The sequence below is a fragment of the Cyprinodon tularosa genome, unplaced genomic scaffold (genome assembly GCF_016077235.1).
Source record: "Cyprinodon tularosa strain WSP-4 unplaced genomic scaffold, ASM1607723v1 ctg555, whole genome shotgun sequence".
NCBI lineage: Eukaryota > Metazoa > Chordata > Actinopteri > Cyprinodontiformes > Cyprinodontidae > Cyprinodon > Cyprinodon tularosa.
This window is the reverse complement of record NW_024039291.1, coordinates 380,001-405,048: the sequence shown is the minus strand read 5'-3', so window position 1 is coordinate 405,048 and position 25,048 is coordinate 380,001. Positions and strand designations below refer to the sequence as shown.

Below are 25,048 nucleotides of genomic sequence, written 5' to 3'. Positions count from 1 at the left end.
CTTTTAAACTTTGGTTTCAGTTTCAGGGGGGATAAAACAACCAGAGGCAGCTGATCCCCCCCCCCCAGCTGATGAAAGCATCGTAAAGGCGAGTCCTCACTCTGTCTGCATATGTGTAGCTCCAGATCTTGCCGTTGACCCAGGCTCTGGACACCACCCGCTCGTTCTCGTACTCCAGCCGCTCAGACCACTCCCCCCGGTGGATGGCGGCCAGAAGGCCCCCGGCGGAGTAGCTGATGTTCACCTCGGTGTATTTGCTGCTGGGAGACCAGACCAGGGGCCGGCCCAGCGCGTCGTACTGGATGTGGAGGGTGAACTTCCTGTGGTCGTCGTAGATCTTCCCCACCCGGGTGCTCTGATCGAAGTCTATGGAGAGCAGGTTCCTGTTGTGAGCCTGAAGAACAGGAAACAACTTTTAAATCCTGCAGCTCGATCTATTAGCATCATTAAATCAGAATGAGGCCTGCATGCGTAGAAAGGCGGCAGACAAGCCAAGATGTCATTAGCTCAAATAAATTGATTGTGACATTTGGAGCAAATCCAGACAGCATCGGAATAATCAGAATAAACTGTCTTGTGAATAAGAGTTCAATTCCTGAGGATTGCAAATTAATTAGTAGACATCAGATAAAATTACAGTTAGTAATAAAATATTCTGCCTGTGTTAAACAGGGTAGGCGTTGTTGATGGATGCGTTTGGGAAGCGAGTCATCTAATCTATGGGCCCACACCCACAGATTTCAGATTCACTCAGAACATCCAACAGCAAGCAGAGCCGTTCGTAGCTCTGAGCTGCAGAGAGCGAAGGGACAATCCCTGGCTGCGTTTGAGAAGGAAATGAAAACGATATCACCAGAAAAACAAGAGCAGCTCAGTAGATCAGAGGGACTTTAAAGGCCTTTTATTTTAAACCAAGAGAGAAACTAAGGAGAAGATTTATCACAGAGGGACACATTTAATTCAGGTACCGAGACGTTTTTTAACGTTACAGAAAAAAAAAGAATTTCTCTCGTATAAATAGAGACGTCTAAAATATTCATGTTTATTCCTCCACTATGAATCCTGCTGTTTAAAAACACTTTAGTGGAAGTTAGAGGATCAACTTCAGCTTTTTACTACAGTAAAAGTGTAAAAGTAGCATTTTTAAAATGACTTAAATTATAAAAGTAATGCATGAAAAAGTTTTAAGGCCAGAAGTTTTACTGCTCTACTCTATTAAAGGAACATTTTTCTACAATTCTGGATGAAAACTTCCTTAGACTTTATTTTCTTAGTTTGATAACTAACAGTAACAGAGTCACATTTAACTTCGCTTCATCTTGAAAAACTATTAAAAAAACAACAACTGCTTCTCTGCTGCAGTGGAGCCCAGGGAACAACAGATAGAGGCTTAAAATATTTTTTTAGTTGTATGTCGTATCCTACTAATATGAATGAAATCGTGTTAAAGTAACTAAATATGATTAAGTAAAGTCCAAAAATGGTTGCAATAATTTGTGATTAAATGTTTGCAGTTTTTTATTGAATTGCTCTTTCAGGTTTCCATGAACCTGTGGGGGTGTTTTGCCCCTGTGGGGGTGTTTTGCCCCTGTGGGGGTGTTTTGCCCCTGTGGGGGTGTAGGGCCCCTGCAGAGGTGTTTGATGGTGCAGCTTTGGTGCAACAGGTTGGTGTGAAGGACAAACCCTAAGTCTGCGTTCATAGGTGCTGTAGTTGGCCTTGGTCTGCTCCTTCCTCTGCCTCCACTCGATCAGGCTGGGGCCGTGGTCTCCAGGCAGGCTAATGTTGCAGCGGCTGGCGGTGGGGCTGACCCCTCCCCCGGCGCCTCCCGGCAGGAGGGGCTCGGTGCTCAGCAGCAGCTCCATCCCGCTGGCCAGCGTCACCAGAAAGGAGCCGTCTGAGCTGACTCTGTACGAGTTCTGAGCGTGTTCTGTTGGTGGTTGGGTCGTTGGGGGGGGGTCGTGCATTTTCCATGGGTAGGTCACACGTTTGTAGAGACAAACCACACATGCACACAAGGGAAGAAAATATGCAGCAACACATGTGAAAAAAAGTGTGAAGAAAAACCATCAGTAGCTGAAAGAGCAACCTTGAGAAAAAAACAGCAAGATAGAGCAGCATCAACAGGCAGCCAGCGCGCTGAACAGGCAGCCAGTGCACTGAACAGACAGTGCACTGAACAGCCAGCCAGTGCACTGAACAGACAGCCAGTGCACTGAACAGCCAGCCAGTGCACTGAACAGCCAGCCAGTGCACTGAACAGGCAGCCAGTGCACTGAACAGCCAGCCAATGCACTGAACAGGCAGCCAGTGCACTGAACAGCCAGCCAGTGCACTGAAAAGGCAGCCAGTGCACTGAACAGACAGTGCACTGAACAGACAGCCAGTGCACTGAACAGACAGTGCACTGAACAGACAGCCAGTGCGCTGAACAGACAGTGCACTGAACAGACAGCCAGTGCACTGAACAGCCAGCCAGTGCGCTGAACAGCCAGCCAGTGCACTGAACAGCCAGCCAGTGCACTGGCTGGCTGTTCAGTGCACTGAACAGCCAGCCAGTGCGCTGAACAGACAGTGCACTGAACAGACAGCCAGTGCACTGAACAGCCAGCCAGTGCACTGAACAGCCAGCCAGCGCACTGAACAGCCAGCCAGTGCACTGAACAGGCAGCCAGTGCGCTGAACAGACAGTGCACTGAACAGACAGCCAGTGCGCTGAACAGACAGTGCACTGAACAGACAGCCAGTGCACTGAACAGCCAGCCAGTGCGCTGAACAGCCAGCCAGTGCACTGAACAGCCAGCCAGTGCACTGAACAGGCAGCCAGTGCGCTGAACAGACAGTGCACTGAACAGACAGCCAGTGCGCTGCCTGGCTGCGTGTTTCTGTTTAAACTGATTGCTTCAGTCCCTTCGCTGAGGGCTTAGCACTTCACTGTATGAGCTACAAAAGCTTTAGAAAAATCTCATCTATTCAAAGAGGAGGAAAGAGAGAAAAGAGGCAGATGGACGGATAATGAGAGACAGAGAGTAATGAAAAAGAGGCGATGGACAGAGGAGAGGAAGAGGGAGGGAGTGTTTGGAAGCCTCAGTAGTTGGAAAGGTTTCTCATTAACACTTTACTCATTTCTATATTGTTCACAGTCATAATTCACACTGATTAATCTCACTATAAGTCACATCTCTACCAACCTTGACAGAACAAGAAACAATAAAGGAAAATAAAATGAGATTATCTATAAAGGAATGCAGCTAATAAACCACATAGTTCTCCATTCCCACTTCCTTCTATGGTTATTGTTGCCTGTGATTCACACTCACAAGTCCATCCGTGAGTGTGAATCAGGAGTGCACCCCGCCCTCTCTGCAGCGCTGCTGTCATTGTGACAACCGCTGGAAAGCAATTAAAGGGCTGACATGAGAAGAAACTGCTCCCATGAGTGGCTCCTCCACTCCACTCTCATTTTCCCCTCCTCTCATCTCTGCCCTCTTCTTCTGGCCCCGCCGCCGCCCCCCCACTGTTGTTAAGACATTTCACAAGTCAGTAGGAATCTGTCTCTCTTCTTCACCATCAATGGAGGGAATGAATTAATTAAAAAGGCCTTTTCTTCCTGCTGTCACCTCTTCTGGTGATGCAAGGATCACATTCAGACGGAACGTTTCTACAGAGATGGAAAGAAAAATAACGTCTCCTGCAAACATTCGGCTCATCGCTGATGAACAGGAAGAGTCCGAAAGCATCGGTGGCTCTTTGGAGGTTTGCTAATTTCATCAGGATTTCAGTTAGAACTCAGAAAAAAGGTGAAAAAGGTGAAAAAGGTGACAGATTATTTCATTATAAATAGAGAAAAAATTATCATAGAAAAAAACTTGCCTCCCTGCTTTAAGCACTTTAAAATAAAACTTTCTTTAAAGAAATGAGCTTTTTTAAACTTTGTTAAACCTTTCAGCCAAACGCGGCTTTCCTTCGCCGCGGCGGTCGGATGTGTTTGTTTCTACACGGCGTTTCCCATGTGGGCCAATAATCATAATCTGGACTCATCTGATCTAAACACCTTCTGCTGTTTCCAGGACATGAGTTCATGTCACTGTTTGTTAATAAAGACCCGATGTGAGAAATTGATGACTCATAGATTCTACGACCATGGCGTGACATCTGGGGGGGCAAAGGTTGCGGCGCATTTTATCTAGGGCGACGGGAGGAAAGGAGTTTCCTTCCACGTCATGCTGGCTGCTCTCTACCTGTTTATTGAATGGCAGTGGACACACACACACATGTTGTGTCACAATATCCTTGTGGGGACCTTCCATTGACTTCCATTCATTTCCCACTAATTTATATGGCCTAACCGTGACCTTTGCCCTAACCCTAACATTACCGACCCATACCTATCCCTAAACCTAACCTAAACTCAATTCACACCTTAGTCCTAAACCTAACCCCCACCCCAAGTAGAGAAACTTTCCTTATGGGGACCAGTTGTTGGTCCTCATAAGTACCTATGAGTCCCCAAAATGTAGCATATTCCTAGGAAATTGTCCCCACCAGGTATTAAAGACATGGCCACACCCACAGGCTGGGAGCTGAATGGTGAAGCCCGATAGTGTAAACATGTGTGTGTGGGTACCATCTATGTGTTTTTTTAACCCCCCCAGCATGACTCATAAAGTCACACCTCTGTGGTGAACAGAGGCGACGTGCTTCATTCTTTCTCGGTTAGGTTTTGTTGACACACCTGCAGCTGTGCTTCATCTGGCCTCACCTTGCTTGAACGTGTAGATGGTGTCGCTCGCAGACAAGTTGGTGCTGGTGACAAAGTTTTCACGGTTGGAAGCCTCGACCTCCACTCGAGACCAGCGCTCCAGGTTGCCATGGAAACCACTCACCTCACCCGTGGGTAAGGTGATGTTGGTCACACGCCCCTCGCTGCTGTACCTGAGGACATGAGCAGAAAACCATAAGCACACACACACACACGCATGCAGATAAGCGCGGCTCCTCCTGCAGGCACACATCCATGCTCCCTTTGTTTTCCTCCATCTTTTATTGGCACGGAGTGGATGTCAACTATGATTTATAAGTGTAATTACCCAGCTGTGGAGTCTGAGACAGAGACTGAGCTGCCACTGGTGAATAATTCACACCGATTTGGTTTAGTGTGTGCACAGTATGTACAGAAGCAAACATGTATGTGATCAAAATGTGTGCAGAGATGCTTCTCAGCCCTACAGATAAAAAAGCTAAATTCCTCCATAAAAGTTCCCTCCACAGAAGGAGGAGATGCTCGGCTGACCACTAGATGGCACTCATACTTCATAACATCCCTGTGAAGCTGTCAGAATAAAAATGGACATATTCAGCGTTAATCCAGGAAGCAGTTTAGATCTAAAGTGGGAGCTCACTCATAAACTGTGGTCCAGCTGTTCTCGTCGCTCTTGGTGGACAGCAGGCCGCTGTTGCCGTGGTAGGAGATCTGGGCGAGGTCGTGACCCTGGGCCGACACCTTCCTCAGCATCCCGCTGTTGCTGAGCGACAGCCAGTAGACCTGTCCGCCAGGGAGCGCCAGCCACAGCGGGACCCCGTGAGCGTCCCTCCTCACCTGGACGCTGCGGCCGTCGCGGCTCGTCAGCCCCGACAGCTGGCCGTCCGTCCCGTAGGAGAAGTTGTACAGGAAGTGTCCAGTGATGAGGTGTTTGGTGAACATGTGGGAGCCGTTCTGTCACACAGAACCAGAGACGTCATCACAGCATCTTTTAGACATTACTGATTTATAGGATTAAAAAAACGTCCCACTGATAGAACTAATTTCTTTACATCATAGATTTAAATGGAGCCTAATATAGTTTCATCTTTTTCTGCAGAATCAGTGTCATTTCTGGGAGGATGATTTAGTTAGATCTTCCTTTATTCTAATCCTTTTTATTTAAATTTTATTCCTATTGAAATGTGGAAAGTAACATTTAAACAGTTGTGAATGAAAAAAGGCCTGATGTGAGCTTGGCTTCATGAACCGGTCCGGCTGGGATAGAAAACATGTTCTAGAATCAATCAGCAGCTGCAGAGAAGCTTCAGGCTGAATCACTTCTTCACCAAATCTAACGGTTACATAAGATTCAATTTAGTCTGTTTGATTTATAAAAGCATCGGAGCAACAAACCTGTCTCCAATTTTAGGTGACAGACCATCAAATATTTTATGATTGAGTAAAAGAGGAAGACTTGGTTTTTAAATGTCTTTAAATGTTTTTAATCATTCAGTCTCTTCACTCTGATATCTTATTTGCTAAATGTCTCAAACACAACCAGACGGACGGACGGACATGTTTTTTCTCTACAGATTTTCTCTACAGATGCAGGAGTAGAACCAACTAACTACAACTAGAAATGAGTCCTTTGGGGATTTTCCTCTTCATGTAATAAGAGCTGCCGTCTTCAGTCAGCTAAATAAACGTGATCTGTTGGTGAATAGTGACTTTAGGACCTTTAGTTCTAGACTTTTGGTCTTTTTAAAACATGTTCAGGACATTTTGAGCCTCTTGCAGGTAGAAAAACATCAGTTTTCTCTGAAATGCTGCATATTTACGCTGCTTTTTACCACCAGTTGTTTTCATGTCGAAGCAGAAAGTTCAGTCTTGGTCTCATCTGTCCGTTCAGGTCTACTGACATATTTTAGGAGAGCTTTGTAAACTTTCTCATAACTTAACACCAGTTTAAATGGGAACTCCTCCCTCTGCTGAACTTCATCAGGCTGAATGTTTTAAATGGAAACTCTGAGGCCTGGAAACAGACGAGGTTCTTTATCTCCCACTAAATGCTCCATTATTGGTCAGAGCTGAACTAAGGGAGGAATACTTTATTGCATCAATCATTCCTTTAGCTGTAAAACTTGTTAAGCAAAGCGGAGCTTTTTGTGCTGCAGACTGAAGTGTTTGTTTGCTGCTGATTTTTTTAAAGAGTTAATTTGTGTAAAATTATGTATCATTTTCTGTTGTTTACATTTGCGAACATAAGTAAACACCTCCACACCTGAACCCCACGCAGTGTATTCAGATTCTGACCTTTTCACTGACATGCAGCCTTTAGCTGCTTGATGCAGCTGTGCTCTGTTAACCGGCCCGGCTGAAGCGGCGCCTACCTGGCTGAACACATACAGCTCCTGGTCCTGCGGGGAGCTGATCTCCATCAGTCCAGCTGGGCTGGGCTGAGGCTGGTTGGGGGTGACGGCCCTGATGCGGATGTTGCCCAGATCAGTGATATACAAAGTGCCGTTGGGGGCGACAGCCAGGGAGGAGGGGGCTTTGAGGCGAGCGTCCCGGGCATAGCCTCCATCGCCTGATAAAAAGAAGAAGAGTCAATTATTCCTGGATGAACAATAAGGATCTTCAGCTGGAAACATGGATCGCTGATATTTCCCTGAAAGGCACCAAGCAGCAAAACCAGCTGCCTCATAACATGAAGACCTGATGGTGGCGCCGAGGCTCTTATCGGTTTGCCTCAGGAGTCAGGCTCGTAGGGAAACAGCATTCCCAAAGCAGCAGGAACGATGACCACCTCGATAGTGACCTCATCAGACCGCGGTGTCCGCTGACTGAATGCGTTCGCATGCAGGATAAGAGGGAAGGTGAGGGTCTTCTGATGCTGTCAGCAGAGGGGCAGGGGCCTCTGATGGCTGCGTACGGACAGCAGGATGGCGGTTTATCTCCTGACAGCATGCACAGTCCTCATTGGCGTGTGTGTGTGAGGAAACGGCGTGCTCGCGGACGGGCGTGCGTTCAAAGACACCACGCGGCTGTTTACGGTGAAGGGGATGGAAACGGAAAGCTTCTGAAGAGAGTAATCATCTGTTAACAGCAAGACATGATTGAAAATATGCAAAGTACAATCGAAGAAATAGGGATGGTTACAGCCCATTGGCTTGTGGCGTGGCAGAGACACTTCCCTCCGCTCTGAAGAGAAGGAGAGGCAGATTTTTATGAGCGGAATTAAATGATAAAATCACATCCTCTGACACTTACAATGAAAGCAAGGCCTAACCGTCAAAGGAACATCTGCTTATTTGTTGGGCCTTTTCCTCCTCTCCTTTCAGCACTTTTTTTAGGTGCCCTCCGATGACATACCAACCGGTTAAAACATTCACCGTCTAAAAGGAAGCTTTTTCTTCCAGCAGCTGTAATTTGAATGGATTTGAAAGGTTTCTCTTGAAGCTGGTTCCTCCTGAAACGTAGCTGCAGGTTTTGGCAGAGAGGAGAACAGAGGGAAGATCTCCCGCTCTGCTTCCTGCATCCAGGTACTCTCTTAGTCAAATGACATCCTCTGTTATGACATTATAGCTCCTCTTCTCTCTGCTGTATGTTTCACCATTTACATAAAGATCCTTATTGTTTTTTTTTGCTATGTTTAAAGCGAGAAAGCGAAGGCAGCTTCTCCCAGACATTTGGATTCCAGCTGAGTTGAATAATTTAGTCTGACTGAAAGTAGAGAAGGATACATTGCAGGAGATAGACAAGAGGAAGACACATTCTCAAGCACTGCTAATAAATTTATCAGACAGCTGGGACCTAAAGGCTGAAAGCTTCACTCTCTGGATATCTACACATACTTACTATTTCAAATCATGTTAACCTTTAAAATTGTCCAGTTTTTTGTTTTCGCTTAAATATCCTCCAGAGCAGAGAAGATATGATCAAAATTGATTCCTAAATGCTGTTTTGCCTCCTAGGACTGTAATCCTATTAGACCTAATCTAATACTCTGACATTACCTAATCTTGCATTCATGTGTGCGTCTGTGTGATGACCCACCAGAGAAACAGTCGCAGTTGGGGTCTATCTTACAATCGCAGTCGGTGGGGGCTCCAGAGATGATCGATATCTCCCCGTTGGTGGACACCTGTGGGTTTGACAAAAACCAATGCATTCAACATGAGCATGAAGTTCTGCAGGAGGTCACTGGAAATCATTTCTAAAGCCTCTTTCATTATCAAGCTTTCTGAACGACACACAAAGAAGAGAAAGCAATAAAATAATAGAACACATCACAATAAATAACAATAAATACTGACATATACCTGCAGCGTCTTGCAGGCAAATCCTTTTTCATTTATAATTTCATTCATTAATAACTGAGCTAGCTTTACTCTGACACCCGTAAATAAAAGTGCAGCAGTTAAAGCTTTTGTTGGGCTTTCAGTTCCAGGAGGATCATCTTCCCTCATCCAACCTTTCCTCGCCTAACATGGTGGATGCTCGTTCCACGCCAGCTTCTTCCTTCACATGCAGACTACAAGAGTTAGAAAACAATCCACTGGACTTTGATTCCAACTTTGAAGACGTTTTGCTTAAATTCCAGGAAGCTTTTTCAATTTAAATACCAGAAATATTGAATTGAAAAATTTTGCAAGATGCGAAGCGAAACGTCTTCAAACTGGGAAACAAAGTCCAGTGGATTGTTTTCTACGTTTTTTGGAATGACTCTGACCTGGATGACTGAGAATCTTCACCAGCTCTACAAGAGTTTATGAATTCAGTGAGTTTTGACAGTTTAAAAAAAGCTATACCTGATTTCTTTTGTTTGTTTGGTTCAGAAAAAATGCTTTTTTAGATCAAGGGCGTAGGTCTGATTTCCACTTTGGTAAGGACACTATTGGTCCTAACTTTCATTAATGTTATTTTACCTTTGCAAAAATATGCCTGCTTTCTTTTAAGCTTGACGTGAGCATCAGGGTGCATTTCGTTTAAAGAGAAAAGCAGCGTTTCTTGCTACTTTTATACTAATTTTATCAGCACTGCACACATTAGATGCTGTTTATCAATGTTTGACTCTGATTAATGTGGAATTAATTATTTTCCACTTTGAAAAGGTTTGCATTTAAACGTACCAGTGACTAAGACAGTAGGTTAATATGTTCCTATTTAACCAAATCTAGTCTAAATATGCCGGTTATATGTGGACTGATCCTTTATTTCCTTTTGAAGATATAGAATTGTGCAAAGGTAAACGGGTGAAACAGTCTTATTTTTTTAAATGATCTCTCTGTATCATGAAATAACGCAAAATAACACGTTCAAGGAACGGCAAATACGTTTATTGTATTTACATTTAGTGGCATCATCTATAAAACACAACACTAAAATTTTGACTAAATTTATTCCAATATAAAATCACTTTTAACAATTATTAAAAGGAAACACCTTCTTGTCTGTAATGTAATAATATTCAATATAAACAGCCGAATTCAAGCATTTTTACCAAAGACTAATGTTTGCACTAATTAACTTAACCAATAAAATCAATGTAAATAGTGTTCCTCTGTTTGTTATTGACTTTATCTTATTTTTAAAAGTAGAAATAGTCAAAGAAAAATCAACATTATGTGGAACCGTAATCATTCTTTCTAAACAAAAACAGCAGCTGTTTAGGCGCCATCTTGTGTTGTTATTCTCTATAAAAGAAATAAAACCTGCTATTTATAGCTGAACTTCCTCAGAGGGGCATAAAATGAAAACAGTAATTGCAATGAAGTATCGTTAAAATGGAAACCTTCATATTTTCTGTTTCAGTCGGCTAAGAATCAGCAATCAGCAGCTTTCGCCTGTTTTAGTTTAGATAGAATTAAGTCTTTTTTCATCAGGACTAGTTTTGTAGCCTAATATTAATTTCAGTAACGAGAGTGAATAAAATTCTTATTTCGTGCTCCAAGCACGCACAAACGCATACGGAGAAGTAAACAGCCAATCAGGAAGAGAAGGCGGAACTTGAGGCAGAGCAACCAATGAGAGTGGAGCTAAACAGGACAGTGACTGATTTAAGGGACAGGAAAGACGGAGCGGCAGCTACTGAGCTGCCAGAGAAAAAGAATAGGCTGTGATCACACACACTGGCTGATTTGGAAATTATAAACATGTTATTCAAATCTAATTATTGGTAGGGACAAATAGGTCTGTCCAAAATATTGGTAGGGACATGTCCCTATGGTCCCTATGCAAACCTACGCCCGTGTTTCAGATAATGTATCAGAGAGGAAATCCCTCATTTGATAATCAGCTGATTATGTGATAAACTAATTCCGGCTTTGTTTAGTAGGAATAAGGAGGAAAAACATGACGGCTTTTTTCTGCAGTGGGATGAAGGATGGAGCCTTTAGAAATATGGCAGATTATGGCAGAAACGTTTCCAGGAGAATCCTTTTCCCTTAAAACAGAAGATGGCAACTAGATTTTCAAAATGTGCATCTGAGCAAACAAGGCAAAAACAAGAGTTTTGGAGCAATGCCTCTTGGACAGATGGGACCACAGAGGAGATGTTTGGCCAGAAAACACAGCAGCAGGTCTTTGGGCTAAGCTAACAGGCTTCAGCTCCATCATTCATTTATAAACATACAGTAATAATCACCAATACCTTCCGTCTGAAAAGTTGATTTGCATTTCAGTTTTTTGTTTATCAAGCATGTTGGAAATTTTAAACTACAAGCAGGAAGATATAAATTTAAAAAAGATTTCATCATGTTTACCAAAGGAAAACACCTCCATTTCATGCAGGATGGGGGAACCTGCTTAGCTGCTCTGATCGGGTTTTTATTTTCTTTTAGTCTCAGCAGGAGGGAAGCAAAAACTTAAATCATTTCCTGAGGTGTTGCATGATGGAAACTGGACCTTTGATTTAAACTAATATGACAAAGTTAGAAATGGGTTTAAGTAATTTCCCTCTGGGATTATTAAAGTATGTCTGATTCTGATTCTCTGAGATGATATTCCTTTAACAGTCTCTATTTGGATCCAATCAACCTCCAATGCAGCCACAATGAAGCTAATTTGTAAGCTAATGATTGCAGCTTCAATGTTGCTCTATTAATATGCATAATGAATAACTTCACTGTTTGTATTAAAGACTAAAATAAAAATCCAGCATGTATTCATTTCTGCAGGCCTCCATGTTTTGGCCAGCTGCCCTGCGTCCATGTGACAGACAGACGCGTGTGGAAAGCAGATCGCATACGGAGCCAAACACTCGCTGCAGCCAAGGCATGCTCCTCTCACTAGCCTTACTAAACAACAACAACAAAAAGAAAAACAATTGATGCTAAACAGTACAAGAAGCAACTGCTGTCAGCTGTTAACCATGAAATGTTGCATTTAATTTGACTGTCATTCTTCATCCCCTGTGCAATATATGCTTACTGTGTCTGTGATCGGTTTTTAATTGAATATCTCTTGGATTACACACCATTTGCATCAGTCATACGTGGTTTTTGATGTCTTAAACACACGACAGAAATCAGATAGAAAACGCTGCACAAATATTCATTCATCAGTGCAAACTGAAAACACGCCGTTATTCATTTTATTTCACCACTTAGCTTGGTTTGACAGTTTAAGGGTCGTTTACGCATAAAAGCAATAAATGTTAGAATAAATAAATGCAACAGTTAATTGTTGTTGCTGTGGCTCACATAGTGGAAGTGCTTTATAATATGCATAAGATATATTTAAAGTATCATTTCTTTATTTCCAGTGTTATAATCTGGAGGTTTGGATGTGAGCTTCACAGATTTGCGTTTGATAAATAAAATAAAAAGGAGACTGAGATTCTTGCAGGAATGTGAAATTATCAGGATTCTGCTTCTGTCTCCTTGAACCCCAGTGGGCCTCAGCAGATGGCCGCTCACACTGAGCCTGGTTCTGCTGGAGGTTTCTTCCTGTTCAAAGGGAGTTTTTCCTCTCCACTGTCGCTACAAGCATGCTTAGTGTGAGGGATTGCTGAAGAGTCAGTAACCCCATTCACACTACGCTATGAAAACCGATCGGTGCCGAGGTCGGTTCCTTACGACCGTTAACACGCCACGCTAGCACGGTTCCTCGCCTCCTAGTGGCGATCTACGGTACTACTGCTCTCTAGAGGGAAACAAGCGACCCAACATGGCGGCGCCTGTAAAGTTCAGGAAGTTAGAGGAGAGTCAGGAGAAGAAGGCAGCCTTTGGTGGATTTCCTTGACAGAGTCGGCTTTTGGGAAGTGGAAACGACAAATGATCGTCTAATCAGGGCTTCCAGACGCAGGAAACAACGACAGACGATGAGCTTCATCACGCTGAGCAGAATCATCAGCTAGAATTTTCTGAATGATTACGGAGGCTGACTGAGGAGATGAGGCGGTCTGCTCACTGAGAACCGAGCCAGAATTGAGAGTTCAGTTGGGTCTGGCACTTTCCGGTTCAGTTGTGCCATTTACACTCAGCAGTTACCATGGTTACCGTGCTCGGACCGATCTCTGTACGGTTTCAATAAGGTGGAGGAAATGAGTCGACGCCATCAGCTGGTTTAAAACTGAATCAATCTGACTGGATGATCTGGTTGAATAATCTCTTTAAAGTGACCTGTGATGACATGATGTGATATAGAGCTATTTAAATAAAGTGAATTAAATGACGTATTTTGATCGTATTTTGTTTTATTTGCGTTTTAATAGCGCTACAAATGTGTCATTTGTTGTGTTTTAATGACTGTCTGCTCAGGACTGTACAGTGGTGTCAGAAGTGACCGTTATCGTACGACTCGATGAAGTCACTGATGTCTTCATGTCATGTCTTCATTCTGTGTTTCATGTCTGCAGATTTCCCAGCGTTCAATAAAAAGAAGGAAGTCCACGTCTTGAAGAAGCGTCTCTGTGTTTTCATTTCAGAGCTGCAGTCAGCATCACCCAAACTGCAACTTGCACTTGTTGCTAAGTGATATCTGTGGCCACATAAATGTTTTAATGTCAACAGATGGGTTATTTTAGTTCTGAACTGACTTTTCATCTAAGTTAACAGAAACTTGCTGGAATAAAAGTAGAAAAAAAAAAACGCCGCTAAAAGAAAAAAACAACCTTTTCATTGCCCTACCAGCTAGGTTGGTTGGTCACCATCAAAAAGGCATCTGAGGCGTATTATGATCCTGTCTGCCTCCACACAGACCCAGCATGGTGCTGCAGGCCACAAAGACTATTGATCGAATGTTTTCCAGGTGTTCAAGCTAAAATGCTACAGTCCTACGGCATCCTGCTGCTAGCTCACAGACAAAGAAAGAAACGTCTATCTTAAATGAGAACAAACCTTTAGAGTTTATTTCTTATTATTTTGGGGGTGAAAAGTTTTAAAAGTCCAAACTTGAGTGAAATCCAGCTAAACACTGCCTTGGTGAGAAGCAGCTGCAGTGCAAACTGCCTTAAAGCAAAGGGGAAATCTGTGATTGATTACTTATATTAGCTCCACATCAGCTTTTTCTTTCTCTGCACATTTTTAGAAACAGTATTTGTTTTCTGGTGCAGTTTCCGGAACATTGCGTAATACACGCAGCTTATCAATAGATTAGTTATAATTGACACTTCTGGCAATCAGGCTCTTCTTTAGAAAGAATGATCAAAGTCTGAGACCCGTCGCAGACCAAGAACTTTTTATAGATTAGGTGTTTAAATTTCAGCAGATATTATTTCACATTAATCAGAAAAAGCAGGCATGTTGTTTCCTGGGCAGGTAAAGTCCAGGTATGTTCCTCCTGTAGCCCCGCCCCCTGCTAATCACTGGCCTCCATAGGAGGGTGATGACCTCATCTTCTCAAGGACGGAGAGAAGCTGCTGCTCAGAGAGCAGACGGACATGAATCAAGCAGATTAACACTTAAAGCACGATTTTGATGACGGATTGGTATTATAACATATTTAAATGCTCAAAAATATTCAGTTAGCATGATATAGAACCTTTAAGAAGTGGCAGCAGAAGCAAAGACACCGTGGCAGTCTCTACTGCTCCATCATTTTTCATTTCAATATCGACCCAAAGATGAGAAAAATCCTTCCATTGAACCCAGGAATGACAGCGCCGCTTATTCCATGTTAAACAGGAATAGTTTATAAATAAAACATGCTGTGCAGCAAACCAAACAAACTCATAGAAAAACATTATATAACTTTTATTATACTTGACTTTTTAAAATGTTTAAAGTAGCTATCCACGATGTGCCGTTTGCTCAGGGAAGAGCAGAGGTTAAACTCCGTTAATCTGTTTCAAAATGTTAAAGAAGAAAAAATGTATGAATAAAAACAGGTAAGACATAATTTGCCCCTCATGAGGTAGTTAAGTACAACTTTTTTCTTAACCTTTTATATACTTAAGATAAAATACAAAGTTCAGAACAATTGCAAGTATGACAAACCCAGCGATGAGGAAACTATTTAAGCATGACAGCATGACAACATGCAGAGTGACTAAGAAGCTTAGAGAGAAACATGAATTTTCAAAGTTCTTTCTTAGAGATCTGCAGATCTGCAGCACACTCTCTGCATGACAGCAAGTCAAGCAAGAAACCTTTTCAATCTGAACATCAGAGATCTTCACATGTGGAGTTTGTTCAAATCGACTCTGTTCAAAAAGCAAAGCATCATTCGGTCAAATGAGACCTAGAGTTTCCTGGCAACATGCAGTCTGAGTGGGTTTGGTGTAAAACAGAAAGTAAAGTGTGGATAAAGACCTGAAGAAATGTTTAAATAAAGAACCGTTTCTCTTCCAAATGCTTCTTGTATTGCATGACAGACTAGAGCTGAGCGTAATACGCAGTGGTTCTACCAGCAGGGCAGGGACCTAATATGTCTCCAATAGAAATGATTCTTCAGTGTAAATGTAACAGGAAGGAGAGCCGTCCTCCTGGAACAAAGGTATGTACGGTGGCCCTGAAGTGCAAACTGCAACTACAAATCTAAAAGCGCAACTACATTAAAGAAAACACAATTACATTAACCTACCGGAAAAGGTAGGTACCAGTGGGAAACATGAGACATCGCTGATTGGACGACGACGCCGTTTGACCCTTGAACCGGAAGTCATTCTGCCTGCTGCGGCTTTTGAAAACATGGATATTGTCGGCGCCCCAAACATAGCTGCCGTTATCCAGGAATATTTAGAATCAGGACATACGTACGAGGTGATACTGGATATGCTCAAGACTAATCACGAACTTTCCGTTAGTTTGCGTACAGTGAAGACACACTTAAAAGAAGCTGGACTGTTCAGACGACGCAACTTCCGGTTCAAGGGTCAAACGGCGCCGTCGTCCAATCAGCGATGTCTCATGTTTCCCACTGGTACCTACCTGTTCCGGTAGGTTAATGCAGTTTTGTTTTCCTTAATGTAGTTGCGCTTTGCTTTATGTAGTTGCGCTTTTAGATTTGTAGTTGCAGTTTGCACTTCAGGGCCGCCGTAGGTTTGGTATAAAATGTATTAACATCAGGTGAGCCAATAATTGTGGGAGCAAAGATTTTGTTAAAAACACCTTTTCATCACAGTGGAATTTCCTCGTCACTGAATACATTTACTCCAACTAAAGGTCAATCCTTTTTCAAAAAAGAAAAATCTGTCTGAGATGAAGTTCAATAAAAGATTCCGTTATTTTAAGGTAAACCTTCCACTAAAGGAGCAGGAAAGATGGAGGATACCTGTTGGATGCGGTTGATCCGCCTCTCGTCCGTTTCAGCGATGAACAGCGTTCCCAGGTTCGACAGGGCGATGGCTTTGGCGGCCTCCAGCGTCGCACGCACCGCAGCTCTGCTCACCAGGTGGTGGTCGATGCCTGGGACCTGGCAGTGAATGGGACGCCCCGCCACTATCCGCACCTGAAGGCTCTCTGACACCTAAACACAAACACTGTCATTTATTCTCTGGGAGGCAGAGTGACGCTCAGGCGCTGCTCTCACAGCATCACCTGCTGATAATATAAGAGAATTTATTGATCCGGCACATCAAACATGGCCGAGCCTGATTCTGCTCCAGCTGCTGATAAAAAGCTCTGCTCATTAACTTTGCAGAATGAGTTCCATGGCATTTGGTAATAAACAGCTCCTGTGGTGACCTGTGATGGCATCCTTTGCTTTTATCTATCTTGGCAGACTCACAATCTGGGTGGATCTCAGGGAGAGCGAATAAATTATGACCTTTTTTCATATGTGAGGTTTATAAAGTGACTGAATAAGTTCAAGCGTCTCTCCTCTACCTGCAGAACAATGTTGTTGTCCAGGATGTAGAGCGAGTTGTCCAGCGGGTTAACAGCCAGATCTGTGGGCCACTCTAGTCGCACCTGCAAAGTCACACACATCATGTCAGACTGGATGCTTTTATAAAAGAAACTTTATAGAAACCTTGATGGCAGCTGCCCACAGGAGTCAGTTACAGGTAGAACAAATAATATCTCCTTAATAACATAGTATTAGGCCTCCTGACCCTCGCTGCTCATGCAAAGGTCAGCGGCGGGCAGGGAGCCTACCCCGTGTTTATTCAAGTCTCACACCGGCTCGCTTCGGCTGCGTTCCAAATGTCAACCAATAACCATGATGGTTGCCTGCTCAAATAGCACGCCGTGTCCGCTAACACTGCGGGGGTCAAAGCCCGCGCCGTCTCACCGCCGCCCACGCTGCTGTCCGTCTCACATAGCACAAACAAACTGCGAACGACGGCGAGGCGCTGCGAGTGGCTGGGATGGTGGGGGGGGGGGATCAGGTGATTGATGACTCTCAGGATGGATTGGTAAATAAATGGATCATGTTAAATTGCCACTGACATGTCCAATTATAGGCTCTGTCAAATGAGAGAGGGAAGGAGGCTCGCTCCGAAATCCCATTTTAAGAGGTGGAGAGATTCATCAAGTGGGATTCAGCGCGTCCCTCAGCGAAAACGGCGAGCAACACGTCCCTCAGCCAAGACGGCGAGCAACACGTCCCTCAGCCAAGACGGCGAGCAACACGTCCCTCTGCTTATGCTAATGAGGTGTAGCTGTGATGATGGGCAGCCTCCTCTAAAAACTATTCTGACCTGAACTCAGAGTCGGCTGATGTGGTGGAAGTCATATCAGATTCATTACAGACTGCCTGCCTCCTTTTTAGAAACGACACACATACAGATCCAAGGTTGATCTTCTAGGTTGCTAAAAAGGCTTTTATATTTTTTTATTTATTAGCACTTTACATTATTTTACATTCAGCAACATCTGCAAACCTAAAAATAGAGATGCACCAATCTAATATCTGATCCGATATCCAATCCGACTAATCAGCCGATATCTAATCGTTCTAATTGGTTGACATCCGATCCAGCTAATTAGCCTGATATGGGCTAATCGGCTATTGGCTAACAATATCAAAAACAGGCTAAAGCCGGTTTTCACTCACATGGTGAGGTATATGGTTCATTCATTCAGCATTTGAACAGGATTGATTTGACTCAGCTCAGTTATTGGTTCAGAGAGGAATAAAATGGACTTCTTCTTCTTCTCTGCTTAAATTGCTGTGTGACTTAATGAAGCTCTGAACAGTTTGACCATGTATGTATTCAATCAGGAGGTCTGTAGTTTTCTCCAGCTCCGTGATGTTGAGGTACGGCCCCTCCTCCACCTTCAGCTGTAGGATCAATCCCTAACCGGCCCCTAAGTACTGACCCCCCCATTCCTGCAGAGGCTCAATCACACTAAGGGCTGTCCCAAACCCCAAAGTGGGTGGGGCCAGTGGAACGTTCAGCCCTTAAATAGAGAGTCTGCATCAGAGCAGCGCTGGAATATGGCAGCAGGTGTAACGGCGCCTGATGACTTATGAGACGCCTTCCTGGTGAGGTCATCACTACTGCTGCATCTTCTTCACACTGACAGAGAATCAGAAGGTGATAAACAAGACTGACGTTACCTGTCCGTCCATCCATCCATCCATCCATCCATCATCCATCCATCCATCCATCCATCATCCATCCATCATCCATCCATCCACCATCCATCCATCCATCCATCCGTCCATCCATCCATCCATCCATCATCCATCCATCCATCCATCATCCATCCATCATCCATCATCCATCCATCCATCCATCATCCATCCATCCATCCATCATCCATCATCCATCCATCCGTCCATCCATCCATCATCCATCCATCCATCCATCATCCATCCATCATCCATCCATCATCCATCCATCCATCCATCATCCATCCATCCATCCATCCATCCATCCATCATCCATCCATCCATCATCCATCATCCATCATCCATCCATCCATCCATCCATCATCCATCATCCATCCATCCGTCCATCCATCCATCCATCCATCCATCCATCATCCATCCATCCATCCATCCATCCATCATCCATCCATCATCCATCCATCCACCATCCATCCATCCATCCATCCATCCATCCATCCATCCATCCGTCCGTCCATCCATCCATCCATCCATCATCCATCCATCCATCCATCATCCATCCATCCATCCATCATCCATCCATCCATCATCCATCCATCCATCCATCATCCATCCATCCATCCATCCATCCATCCATCCATCCGTCCATCCATCCATCCATCCATCATCCATCCATCCATCCATCATCCATCCATCATCCATCATCCATCCATCATCCATCATCCATCCATCCATCCATCATCCATCCATCCATCCATCCATCCATCATCCATCCATCCATCCATCCATCATCCATCCATCCATCCATCCATCCACCCATCCATCCCTTTCCATCCATATCCACCCAATCCATCCATCATACCCATCTTTCCACCCACCCAACCCATCCATCCATCCACCACCCATCCATCCCCCATCCATCCGTCCTCCACCCCACCCTCCACCCACCCATCCATCCTTTCCATCCACCCATCCACCCCTCACCCACCCATAAATAAACCCCATCCATCCACCATCCTTTCCTCCATCCATTCCATCCATCCATCCTTTCCGTCCCCCAAAACCACCCATCCATCCATCATCCTTTCCAAATCCATCCTCATCCATCCACCCATCCATCATCCAAATTTTTCCATCCATCTTTCCATCCATCCTTTCCATCACCCATCCCATCCGTCCATCCACTCCCAATTCCATCCATATCATCCTTTCCATCCACCCACCCATCCATCCATCCATTCCATCATCCTTCCTCCTTCCTCCTCCTCTTCCCCCATCCACCCATCCATCATCCTTTCCATCATCCATCCATCCTCCCCCAAACCCCTTCCATCCATCCCCCAATCCATCACCCATCCACCCAATTCATCCATCCATCTCCATCCACCCACCCATCCATCCTCCATCCATCCATCCTTTCATCCTTTCCATCCTCCTCCTCCATCCATCCACCCATCCATCATCCATCCTAAAATTCCACCCCATCCATCCATCCTTCCATCACCCCTTCCCCCTTTCCCTCCTCCTCCATACCACCCAACCATCCAACCTCCATCCATCCTTTCCATAAATTTTCCCATCCATCCATCCTTTCCATCATCCTTCCACCCACCCATTCCATCCTCCCTCCTTCCTTCCCCCTTCCATCCATCCATCCATCATCCTCCTCCTCCATCACCCATCCATCCATCCACCCATCCATCCATCACCCATCCATCCTTTCCACCCAAACATCCACCCCATCATCCAATACACCCTTTTTCCCATCCATCCATCCCATCCCCCACCATCCTCCAAACCCCATCCACCCACCCCAATTTTTCCCCCAACCCATCCCACCCACCCATCCCTTTCCGTCCGTCCGTCCGTCCTTTCCGGGCCATCCATCCATCCTTCATCCACCCCTCCCATCCATCCCCCATCATCCACCCAATCATCCATCATCATCACCCAATTCCATCCACCCATCCATCATCCCTTTCCATCTCCATTTTCCTCCTCCCCTTCCCATCCATCCCATCATCCTTTCCATCCCCCATCCATTTTTTTCCATCCATCCCATCCCACCCATCCATCCATTCCATCCATCACCCAAACACCCATCCCCCTCCCCACACCCCCCAACCCTTTCACCCGTCCGTCCTCCGTTCCGGTACCCCACCCCCCCCCCACCATCCCCAACCCCCCACCCAAATACCCCTCCCCCCCAAACCATTAATCCCCACACCCCCCCCCCCCCCATCCAAACCCAAATCCACCTCCCCCCCCATCATCCACCTTCCCCCCAATCCACCCATCACCATCCTTTCCATCCATCACCCCCGGTCCAATCCCCTCCCCCCGCCACCTCCATCCATCCCTTTCCATCCACCCACCCATCCATCCATCATCCACCCAATTTCCATCCTCCCCCTCATCCATCCACCCTTTTATAAATCCATCCATCAATTCCACCCATCCCACCCCTCCATCCATCCATCCACCCCATCCATATCCACCCAAATCCATCATCCACCCACCCATCCTTTCCCATCCGTCCACCCCATCCATCCATCCACCATCATCCATCCTTCCACCCACCCAAATTCCACCCACCCCATCACCCAAAAAAATCCATCCAAATCATCCACCTTTCCTTTCCATTCCTTTCCAAACCAAAATCATCCCCCAAACCATCCATCATCCATCCATCCATCCACCCAACCCACCCACCCATCCATCCATCCATCACCCAATCCATCCACCCAAAATCATCCATCCATCCACCCACCCAATCATCCATCCATCCATCCCCACCACCCAAACCCAATCATCCATCCATAAACCACCCACCCATCATCAATCCACCCAAATTCCACCCATCCATCCACCCTCAAAACCCCCTCCCCTCCCATCCACCCAACCGCGCACCACCTCCCCCATCATCCATCCCATCCATCCATATCCATTCCAAATTCCATCCGCCCATCCTTTCCCTTTAAACCCATCCAATCACCCCCAACCCATCCATATCCATCCATCCACCCCATATCCATCCATCATCCATCCTCCCCCATCCGTCCGCCCGCCCGTCCGCCCGTCCGCCCTTTCCGTCCACCCACCCCTTCCTCACCCAATTTCATCCATCCATCACCATCCATCACCATCCTTTCATCATCCATTTTCCATCCATCCGTCCGTCCTTTCCGTCGCCCATCCACCCCACCACCCAAACCCATCCTCCATCCATCCATCATCCATCCCCCTTCCAAAAATTCCACCCCCATCTTACCCCATCCTCATCCATCCCCCATCCATCCACCCTCATTCCATCCATCCATCCATCCACCCCTTCATCCATCCATCACCCATCCATCCTTTCCATCCATCCATCCATCCTCCATCCATCCATCCATCCATCCATCCATCCATCCATCCCCCATCCTTTCCCATCCTTTCCTTTCCTTTAAAAAAATCCATCCATCCGTCCTCCATCCCATCCATAATCCACCCAAATCCATCCATCCTCCATCCATCCATCATCCACCATCCTTTCCATCCATCCATCCTTTCCATCCCCCCATCCCCCATCCATAAACCATCTTCCATCCATCACCCATCCCTCCCCCCCGCCCTTTCCGTCCTTAAATTTTCCACCCATCCATCCCCCACCCAATCCATCCATCATCCACCCCTTCAATCCTTTAAAAATTCATCCGTCCGCCCGTCCGCCCCCCCCGCCCATCCATCCATCCACCCATCCATCCATCCTTCCACCCCCCTCATCCTTTCCGTGCCCAAACCCATCCATTTCCAAATCCATCCATCCACCCAAATCCATCCATCCGTCCATCACCCCATCCATCCACCCAAACCCACCCCTCATCCGTCCGTCTCCCCGTCCATCCATCATAATCCATCCTCATCTTTTCCACCCCTTCCACCCCATCCATCCATCCTTTCACCCCACCCAAATCATCCACCCAAATCCATCCTCCATCCATCCATCATCCCCCCTTTCATCCATCCATAAATCCATCCACCCTCCACCCACCCTTTCCTTCCATCCTTTCCATCACCCAATCCTTTCCCCATCACCTTCCCCCATCCACCCATCCATCCATCATCCTCCATCATCCTTCCACCCCCCAATCCACCCATCCATCCTTTCATCCATCCATCCCCATCCTTCCATAAACCCACCATCCGTCCATCCATCCCCCCACCCATCCATCATCCTTTCCATTCCATAAATCCATCCACCCATCTCCACCCATATCCTTCCATCCATCATCCATCCATCCGTCCGGTCCGTCCCTCCATCCATCCATCAATAAATCCACCCTTTCCCTCCATATCAATCCATCCATCCTTTCCCGTCCCGGCCCGTCCATCCATCACCAATCCCCACCCAAAACCCATCCATCCATCCATCCCCCCCACCCGTCCATCCTCACCCGCCCGGTCCATCATCCACCACCCATTCCACCCATCCTTCCTCCACCCAATCATCCATCCATCCATCTTTCCATCACCCATCCATCCATCCATCATCCATCATCCACCCAAATCCTCATCCATCATCCATCCGTCCATCCATTTCCCTCCGTCGTCCGTTCCATCATCCACCCTCCGTCCTCCATCCTCCCACCCATCCATCACCCGTCCGTCCGCCCGCCCGGTCCGTCCGTCCGCCCGCCCCGTCCGTCCGCCCCTCCGTCCGTCCGTCCATCCATCCGTCCTTTCTTTCCATCCTTTCCTTTCCACCCCTCATCCGCCCCTTTCCCCCCCGTCCATCCATCCACCCGGTCCTTTCATCAATCCACCCAATCCCCCCCTTTCATCCGCCCTACGTCGTCCACCCTTTCCGTCCGCCCGCCCTTTCCACCCAATCCATCCATCCATCACCCTCATCCGTCCGTCCGTCCACCACATCCATCACCCATCCATCCATCCATCGTCCCATCATCTGTCCGTCCGTCCCCCCCGTCCCCCCCGTGGTCGTCCATCCACCCATCCGTCCGTGTCCGTCCGCCCCAATCCATCCTTTCATCCATCCATCCATCCTTTCCACCCGGGTCCATCCCACCCATCCATCCATCCGTCCATCCATCCCCCATCCCCTCGGTCCATCCTTTCCATCATCCGTTTTTCCCGTCCATCCTTTCATCCGTCCAATCCATCCATCTTTCCATCCACCCCATCCATCCATCCATTTATCACCCATCCATCCATCCATCATCCACCCAAACCACCACCCAAACCCATTTTCATCCACCCACCCAAACCCAATCATCCATCCACCCATCCTCCATCCGCCCCATCCATATATCCATCCATCCATTATCCCCCCTTCCATCCATCCATCACCCAATCCATCCACCCATCCATTTATCCATCCATCCACCCACCCAAAATTTCCATCCCCCCCATCCGTCCATCCTCACCCGTCCGCCCTTTCCCACCCAAACCATCTTTCCATCAACCGCCCTCCCATCCACCCAAACCCCATCCATCCATCCATAAAACCACCCAAATCCATCCTTTAAATCCACCCATCATCCTTTCCATTCATCCATATCCATCCATCCATCATCCATCCATCATCCATCACCCCAATCATCCCCCCCCCCCATCCCATCCACCCCAATCCCCCCCCCCCCACCCCCCCCCCTCACCCCCCCCCCAACCCATCCTTTAAATTTTTTTTCCCCCACCCATCCATCCATCATCCATCCTTTCCATCATCCATTCATCCATCACCCCATCCACCATTCCCACCCCCCCCCCCTTTCCCCCATCCATCCAAATCCCACCCCCCTTCCCACCCCATCCACCCACCCATTCCACCCATAACCATCCATCCATCCATCCCCCCCCGTCCCCCCCCCCCCCCCCCCCATCCCCCCCCCCCCATTCCCCCCCCCGTCCTCCTTCCACCCACCCAAAATCCATCCCATCACCCATCCATCATCCACCCACCCATTTTCCATCCTTTCATCCTTTCCATAATCCCCCAATCCACCCGTCCACCCCTCCATTCTCCATCCATCCATCCATCACCCGTCCGCCCCGCCCGCCCCGCCCCGTCCGCCCTTCCTCCACCCGCCCATCATCCTTCCCCCATCTTTCCACCCATCTCCATCCTTTCCATCCACCCGTCCATCCTCCATCCATCCACCCACCCATCCTAAATCCGTCCATCCATCATCCATCCATCCATCCTTTCCATAAAATCCGTCCTTTCCGTCCCCCCACCATCCATCCATCCTTTCCCTCCCCGTTCCTTTCCCGGTCCATCTTTCCATCATCCATCCCCCCAAATCCATCCATCCATCCGTCCTTTCACCCTTTCCACCCACCCATCC

General features: G+C 46.5%; 1 protein-coding gene across 2 annotated transcripts in view; it reads right to left on the bottom strand.

Moving 5' to 3' along the window:
- Nucleotides 1-25,048, bottom strand: part of tenm1 (teneurin transmembrane protein 1) — a 349,430-nt gene that overhangs the window by 16,318 nt on the left and 308,064 nt on the right. For both annotated transcript variants that reach the window (XM_038305307.1, XM_038305308.1), the window contains 8 exons: nucleotides 17,012-17,095; nucleotides 16,458-16,652; nucleotides 8,799-8,886; nucleotides 7,133-7,329; nucleotides 5,401-5,714; nucleotides 4,761-4,933; nucleotides 1,684-1,928; nucleotides 101-394 (listed from right to left, as the gene is read on the bottom strand). In XM_038305307.1, coding sequence (XP_038161235.1) covers nucleotides 101-394; nucleotides 1,684-1,928; nucleotides 4,761-4,933; nucleotides 5,401-5,714; nucleotides 7,133-7,329; nucleotides 8,799-8,886; nucleotides 16,458-16,652; nucleotides 17,012-17,095 — 1,590 coding nt within the window. The remainder of the gene's footprint in view (nucleotides 1-100; nucleotides 395-1,683; nucleotides 1,929-4,760; nucleotides 4,934-5,400; nucleotides 5,715-7,132; nucleotides 7,330-8,798; nucleotides 8,887-16,457; nucleotides 16,653-17,011; nucleotides 17,096-25,048) is intronic.